The sequence below is a fragment of the Pan troglodytes genome, chromosome 6 (genome assembly GCF_028858775.2).
Source record: "Pan troglodytes isolate AG18354 chromosome 6, NHGRI_mPanTro3-v2.0_pri, whole genome shotgun sequence".
Taxonomy (NCBI): Eukaryota; Metazoa; Chordata; class Mammalia; order Primates; family Hominidae; genus Pan; species Pan troglodytes.
This window is the reverse complement of record NC_072404.2, coordinates 158108792-158117469: the sequence shown is the minus strand read 5'-3', so window position 1 is coordinate 158117469 and position 8678 is coordinate 158108792. Positions and strand designations below refer to the sequence as shown.

At 38.9% G+C, this 8678-nt stretch overlaps 1 gene segment (V, D, J or C); it reads right to left on the bottom strand.

The window, feature by feature from the left end:
- Positions 1 to 3110: 3110 nt before the first annotated feature.
- On the bottom strand, positions 3111 to 3943 carry LOC104007460 (T cell receptor beta variable 29-1-like). The segment is given in 2 exon segments: positions 3111 to 3517; positions 3805 to 3943. Coding segments are annotated over 2 exon segments (435 nt in total).
- Positions 3944 to 8678: the final 4735 nt, after the last annotated feature.

The following is an 8678-nucleotide window of genomic DNA, read 5'->3' as shown; positions in this document are numbered from 1 at the left end:
ATATGTTTTTATAGTGAGAAATACGTTTAGGTAGCAACTACACTAATTGCATATTTTGTCTCTATGTGCTTTTTATACAGATAATTGTATCACTTTCTTATTTAAAAAAACCCTACATTTAAAAAACTCACTATTATTCTTATTTTCTATGGAGAAATTAAGGCATGGAGAAATTGTGTAACTTGTTAAGGTTACACCTAGTGTTAAAGCAGAAGAACCAAGTTTTAAACTTAGGTCTGTCACTTGACAAAGTTCAAGTTCCTAACCACAGTGCTTTACTGCTTTTAAAGAGGCAATTTTGTAATATAGGAAGGTGTTTCATAATCCAAGGCTTCACTGTAGGTAAATTTGTCAACTTCCTATGGTAATGGGAGCATGGGCCAGGAAGGTAAGCTAACAGTGAACCCATGAGATAAAACAGGTATACATGTGCATTCCTGTGACCTGGAGAATTAGTACACATGGAAACTGGAGAAGGCCCATGAGACCTTACATGGACCAAAACTAGACAGGAATCACTGCTTTATAAAGCGAGGTACACAAAGAGATACACAGTTAGTGAAAGGATGAGCTAGAAAACTAATCCTAGAAGCAATTAACAAAGAATATTATTTATCTTGGTCTTGGCTTTGGGTGAAGGATTTTAAAAAATTTCCTCCGAATATTCATGGTCGCTGAACAGTCAGCCCATTGGGGTTTGAGATAGACGTTCTATGACCAAGAAGATATATACTGAGAATTACAAAATAAAATGATATTAGGTCTGTAGTGCCCCAATTTCTTGACAGAGGCAAACATGAATTTTCCTAGAAAACCCACTTTTACTCCAGTATTTAAAGAATTCTGAAAGATGAATTCACATTAACTTACATAATGTACAAGGAAATAGGCTACCCTGAGTGAGAGCCAGCAGACCACTGAAAACCAGATGCAAAAAGGCATCAAATGCTGGCATTGTCAGATAATAATTCCCAGTAGATGCTTAATATACTTCTAAAAAGAAAATAATTTTAAAATACACAAGGAACAAGATGCTTCCAAAAATGTCCACTCATATTTGTAAATGACCCAAGTGGATTTTCTAGAAATAAAAATTAATATAATTTAAATGAACAAAGTCAGTTGAAAGATTAAATTAGAGGCTTACTGGAGCTGAGGTGTGAATTAGTAAACTAAACAGTAGTCTTAAAGAAATTACCCAGATTGTAGCATAGAGAAGCAAAAAGAAGAAAAATATGACTGAATAGGTAAGGAGACTAGATGATAGTATGAAAGAAAATTGAACATAAGATATAGCTATACTTCTGGCCATCTCTTCTTCAATAAAATTTGGACAACAATCAGGTATACCAATTTAAGTTTTGGCCCCGAGAAGATTTCCCTTCACCACTACCTTTCAGAACCATACTTGGTTAGACTGTAATGATCCTTCCAGAATAATGTGAAGACCCATCAGAAAAAATAAGCTCATGTTTCTCAACTGGAAATATGGAATTTCCATGAAACTTGGGTGTGGTTTGAAGGTAAGAGGAGAAAAGTATGAGTGGGTAGCATGAGACTCTGAGATGTGCTCTTGAAATTGAATCGTGCCTTTTTCCAGCTGTGCTTAAGTATGGTCTTGATTATGTATTTTCCATTTAATAACAGAATGCTCTGGGCACAGCCAAATTTACAGTTTTGCAGATCAGATAATACCTTGTTCTGAATGCCATTATGAGGCATCCATTACAGAGCCAGGAGCAACTTTTCAAAAGAAGAAGGGGGATCGTTGGCCGGTAAGAGTATGGCTTTACACCAAAACTCTGCACCTGTCTGCAGGGCAATTCTCCAGGTGGCCTTGGACAAACTCAGTACTCCCCTATTTCTTGCTTGTAGTTCTTAAAAATAACTGTACAATGTTCTGGGAATGTAACATCCTGAGATAAGGAGGAACTGGCCAGAACAGCCAGGGCTCTGTTCCAGTCCCTTCTAGAAATAGAATGTCCTTCAATGCTTTGCCAAGCATGTCAAGTTGCTCTAGGATATAAAACCCAGGGTGGCTGCTCTCTGAGGTCCCTCAGTGGCAGTGCAAGTAGGGAAGGCACAGACAAGATTTCATCCACCCTGGGCAGCTTTCCTGAGCCTAGTGGGACTGGCTTTCCCTGAATCTTAGGCCTCTGTTTTCCCTTGCTGCCTGTATGTAAGTAATAAACACTCCTCATGAAATTTGTGTGTGTGAGCATTCTTTCTCTCTGGGATCTGGAAAGCAACAAAAGTATAGCCCAAGATGCAATGGTCTGAAGTGCAAATCAGGGCACAGCAAACCTGTTCCACACTGCCTTGTGATTCTCATATTGGGGAATGTCAGGAGCTCCACAGAGCATCGGTATCTACCATAGGCTCTTCAAGAACAACTGGGTCTGCTTAGTCCATGGCCCAAGCAGCAGGAAGCTTTCATCATGGGCTTGTTCTGCCACAGAACCCTCTCTTGCACTGGCCCCAGCTTTACAGATTACATAGTAAATGGAATAGAGTAGCACAATCAAATGCAGTATATCCAAAGTTTAATTCAAAGTCCAAAGACTAAGCATTGCACCTCTTTCTCTGTGGTACATGATCTAAGGTGCAGCAGCTTACTTCTTACATCTGGACCATTCCAAAACTCACCAGTATAGAAGGTTCCTGAACTTTGCAGATTTTATATTGGCCTGGGATGCATGTGTCATATTCTCATATTGAAGCATCTAGAGGGCTTTATCATTCCTATTCACTGAGAACAACCAGATGTCATTAATATAATGTACCAGCTTTGTTTCAAGATGACTAAAGTTCTTCCAAAATATATTATGATAGAAAACCAGCTAAAAAGAGCCTTGAGATAAAACAGTTAAAGGCTATTACTGACCTCGCCACTTGAAGGAAACTGTATCTGATTGTTTTTGTTGGGTATTTCTGAGCACCCTTCTAGAAGAAATTTTACCCTCAGCTTTCCAGGAGCCACTCTTCCTGCCTGTGGATAGAACGCTCCAGCTAGTCCTGCAGATGCTCTCCTCATCCCCAGTCTATCCATTCATACCCATGCCCACCCACAAACACAGAAACAGCTGTGTCTGCCCAAAAGCTGCGGTTTCCTCCTTCTATCCCACCTTGGCAGGGCCTTCAGGCTCATGTGAGAGGAGCTGCGTAGGAGAGAGCTGAGGTTCTTGCTCAGATCTTTGATCTGTGCCCCGCACTGTGTCTTCAACGCTGCAGAGGTATATGCTGCTGTCTTCAGGGCTCATGTTGCTCACAGTCAGAGTTGAGAATGTTAGGTTTGGGCGGCTGATGGGAAACTTGTCAATGACAAATCCAGTCTCATATGTGGCCTCAGAGCCCTGATTTGCAGTTGCAATCAGTGTCGGGCTCTGTCCAGGTTGCTGACGGTACCAGAACATCATGGTGACTTGGCTATCGACTTGACACTGGATCGTCAGGGAGGTTCCATGTTGACAGATATCCCTGCTTGGCTTTTGAGAGATGACAGCACTGAACACAGAGCCTAGTTCCAGAGAGATATTCATGAGGACCGACAAGCTTGGGGTCAGACATCTCCCCAGGCAGGAAGATCTCTGCTTTATCTCTCCAATACCACCTCAGCTCCCAAAGGACCCCAGGGAACTGCCTCCTTTTTATTGTGCCAACAATTACTCTGTTATGGTCCTTTAATCTAACATATCCCCTTCATCTTCTGTCTGGTGGCTTCAGACTCTCTGGAGAGAAAGTCTTTCCACCTCTCCACCCAGTGTTAACATTAACCCCAGACTCCTCAAAAGACAAGGCTCATACCTAGTCCCAGGAGAAGGAGCAGAAGACTCAGCATCTTCAAGTGATGGCCTCTCCCCTGAGAAAAGGCACTAAGAAGTGAAACTCAAGTTCATCTTTCCTTCCTACAGCGTAGTTCCTTCCCACTCTGTTTCCCTCCTCTAACAGGTGGTTGAGTTTCTGCATGATATGCAAAAATCAGTCTTCCCCCTGGTGGAACTGTGTGCCTCTTCACTCAGGATGAGTCTTCATGCACAAGTCTCACAGCATGCACCAGCCACTCACCACCATTCTCCCATCACTTTTCCATCTGTCATTACTGAACACCAGTCTGTGCTACTGTCTGGGTGTAGAGCAAAAAGTGGGGTGCAGAATTGACTTCAAAGAACTAAAAGTAATATGTTAGAATATAAGGGAACTTCATTACAGTATTTCAGCTGTCTGCTGGGTCTTCATGGTTGTCCCAAACTGAACTCCTTCCTCCCCCAACACGTACACACACCAATAAATGGGCTCTTATTCCTCAATTCCCCTCTCCCAACAAATGGCATCCCTGCTCTTCTTGCATGTTAGGTTCAAGAATTCCATAAGCCTCTTTTTTCCTCACCTACCTTATTTGTCAATTCACAAATTAAATGCATTGTCTCTTATATCTCTTCCCTTGTTTCAGTTATCACAGTCATAACTATTTTTTTTGTCTTTGCTTAATTCCTGAATACTTGTAATATGGTTTCTTCTATTCTAATTCAACTCAGTCTAGGCCACGAAACAGATCATGTTTGTGTAAAACTTGTCCACAATGGTATGATCTTTTTCCATTATCAAGCTGATTTCTCGTATCATGTAACTGCTTAAAATAGTTCATTTTTACATAAAAGCAGAGCTAAGTTTTTGAGCACTTACTCTACTTTTCATACATTTATTTAAGTCTATTTTTTCAGCTAGGCTAATTATAACAGAGAACAAAAGGTAAGTTCCTTCTCCAGAGACAGTCTTGTAATTATTTTGCCACATGTTCTTAGAAATAATAGTTCTTTCTTGTTCAAGTTTATGTAAATCTGACTCCTCCTTCTTTTACACAGAAACACACAGCCCAAACCTTCCTGTACTTCACTTCTTTAATCAGCAATGTGGTTCTTATCAGCATATTTCAAAGTTGATTTTATTAAAAAATACACAGAATCATGCCATTATTTTCCATTTTATTATGAGAATTTTCAAACATCTATAGAAGCTGAAAGTATTATACAGTGAACATGCATGTACCCACCACCTAGGTTCTGGATAAAACTGTTACTGCTTTACCACATAACTATCCATCTATCCATCCTTCTATTTATCCATCAATCCATCTAATTTTTTAATTCATTGAAAAGTCAGTTGGAGGCATACTTCACTTCTAAGCAGTTCAGCACATGTATAATTAACTGGAGTTCAAGGTGTTTTTCAGGTAAAATTTGCATACAGCACCACACACAAATCTTGAATACCGTTAAACAAGTTTTGACAAATGCATACACTGTGTAACCTACCAAATTGTAGAATATTACCATTATCTCCAAAGTTTTCTCATGCCTTTAGTTTTCCCCACTGCTAACTCCTTAGAGGCAACTAGTGTTCTGATTTTTTCATTATAAATTATTCTTTTCTAGAATTTTATATAAATGGAATAACATCATACACTCTTCTGTGCAAAGTTTCTTTCACCCAGAATAATGGTTTTAAGATTTGTTTATTTCTTTCACCCAGAATAATGTTTTTAAGATTTGTTCAAGTTGTGTGTATTAGTACTTCATTCCTTTTTGTGGCAGTGGAATACGTAACCATATAGATATACTACCGTTTGTTTAGCCAGTCTCCTGTAGATGGACGTTCAAGATATCTCCAGGTTTTGGCAATGATGAATTCACTTTCTGTAAACATTCCAGTTTAAGTCTTTTTTTGTAGATTTATGCTTTTATTTCTCTTAATTAAATACTTAGGAGTATAATTGCTGGCTCATAGGGGTAGATGATCAGAGGGTTTTAGTTTTATAAGAAACTATTAGAACATTTTCCAAATTGGTTGTACTATTATCCACTTTCACCAACAATATATGTGAGTTCTGGGACTCCAAATTTTTGCCAGCATTTGGTGTTGCCAGGTGGTTTAACTTGAGTGGGTATGTGGATGGTTAGAGGTATCTCATTGTGGTTTTAATGTGTATCTTCTATTTGTCTGCCCTTTTGCCAGTACCACATTCCTTTGATTATTGTGGGTTTATAGTAAGTTTTGGTCAGACAGTGAAAGGACTCCAAATGTGTTCTTTCTAAATTTTGTTTTGAATATTCTAGAGTGTCAGGAGCTCAGCATAGCTGAAAAAGAGTGCTGAGGACTTAGGTACTCATTTTAACATATTTATTCTTTTTAAAATTTCAACTTTTATTTAGATACAGGGGGTGCACATGCAGGTTTGTTACATGGGTATATTGCACCCAGGTAGTGAGCCAATTGAAGCAACAAGCCCCAAAGGAAAGAGTTAAATCTTTAATTACCTCCTTCAATAGTGTAAGCAAGAGTCTAAAGCCAGAGAAAGTACTGACTCCCCCTGTTCGTTTTTCCCTGTGGAAATGGCACTGGTCAAGTGTTAGTTGGATTAGCACAGACATGGAGTTGTCTCACTGTTGGGGAGCCCTGCAAGGAGAAAGTGGAAACTCACTGGGTACTCAGAGTGGAGAAAAGTGTCTTTAAGGCTCTCTCTTCCTCTCCTATTAGGAGGCCTTGACAGAGGCACCTGAAGAAGACCTCTACATAGGCCTCAGAAAAAGAGACCTAAGAATGAAGGATCCTGAGCTGGCAATATAAATATGCACAAGGGCGTGACCAGCCAGGGGGTCCTTGACTGCAACTCTCTTCAAAGACTGCAATGCATTGGCTGTGCACCAAGTCTGGGGTGGGCAGAACAGCCTCTCTACACCCTGTAAACCAGCCAGGTAAAGCCTTTGTAATTAATTATCTATGGCCTGAAACATCATACATAGGCTTCTAACTAGGAGCGGGACTTCTCATAAATTCTTTGTGTGTTCATATACCTTCTAGAATCAGCTTCTCAGTTTCTTAGAAAACAAAAACAGTTGAGATAACAATTGAGATTTTAATGACTGTAGATAAAATTTAGAGAGTACTGGTTTTAACATATTTAGTCTTTTTAAAATTCTCACTTTTATTTTAGATACAGGGGGTACATATGAAGGTTTGTTACACGGGTATACTGCACCCAGATAGTGAATATAGTACCCAATAGGTAGTTTTTCAACCCATGTCAACCTCCCTCTCTCTTCCCCTTGAGTAGTGCTCAGTGTCAATCATTCCCATGTTTGTGTTCATGTGCGCTCAATGTTTAGTTCCCACTTGTAAGTGAGAACATGTAGTATTTGGTTTTCTGTTCCTGCATTAATTTACTTAGGACTATGGCCTTCAGCTCTATTTATGTTGCTGCAAACAACTTGATTTCATTCTTTTTTAGGCCTGTGTGGTATTCCATGGTGTATATGTTTTCTTCATCCAATCCGTCATTGATGGGAACCTCGGTTGATTCCATGTCTTTGCTATTGTGAATAGCATGGTGATGAACATATGAGTGCATTTTGGTATAATGATCTAGTTTCCTTTGGATATATCATCAATAATGGGATTGCTAGGTGGAATGGTAGCTCTGTTTTAAATTATTTGAGAAATCTCCAACTGCTTTCCTCAGTGCCTGAACTAATTTACGTTTCCACCAACAGTGTATAAGCATTCCTTTTGGGTGGAGTGTTCTGTATTTGTCTATTAGTTTCAACTGGTTAAATGTTGAGTTTAATCCCAGCATTTCTTTGTTAGTTTTCTGCCTCAATAATCTGTCTAACACTGTCAGTAGGGTGTTGAAGTTTCCTACTATTATTGTTTGGTTGTTTAAATCTTTTCATAGGCCAAGAAGAACTTGTTTTATGGATATGGGTGTTCTAATGTTGGATGCATATATATTTAGGATTGTTGGTTCTTCTTGTTGGATTGTACTCTTTATCATTATAGTAATGCCCTTCATTGTTTAATGTTTGTTTTATCTGATATAAGAATAGCAACTCCTGTCCTTTTTTGTTTTTCATTTGCATGATAGATATTTTCCCCTCTCTTTGTTTTGAGCCTGTGGGTGTTGTTACATGTGAGATGGATCTCTTGAAGGCAATGATGGCTGGCTCTTGTGTTTTTATCTAGTTTGCCACTCAATGTCTTTTAAGCAGGTGTTTAGCCCATTTATATTCAAGATCAGTATTGATGTGTGTGATTTTGATCTCATACCCATGTTGTTAGCTGGTTGTTATGTAAACTTGATAGTGTAGTTGCTTTGTGGTGCCTGTGGGCTATGTGCTCAAGTGTTTTATGGCAGCAGATTCTTTAGATTCCATATTTAGCACTACCTTAAGGACCTTTTGTAAGGATGGTCTACTTAAAACAAATTTCCTCTGATTTGCTTGTCTAAGAAGGATTTTATTTCTCCTTCATTTATGAAGCTTAGTTTGGCAGGATATAACATTTTTAGTTGAATTTTTTTCAGGATGCTGAAAATAGTCTCCCAATCTCTTCTGGCTTATAAGTTTTCTGCTGAGAAGTCTGTGGCTAGCCTGATGGGGTTTCCTCTGTATGTGACTTGACCCTTCACTCTAGCTGCCTTTAGAATTTTTTTTATTTTACCTTGACCTTGGTGAATCTGATGACTATGTGTCTTGGGGATAGTTGTCTCATATAGTAACTAGCCAGGGTTCTCTGTATTTCTTGGAATTGAATTTCAACCTCTCTAGCAAGATTAGGCAATTTTTGGGCATTATTTATATTTATATTAGGCATTATTTATATTTTTGAAAAATATATTTTTCAAA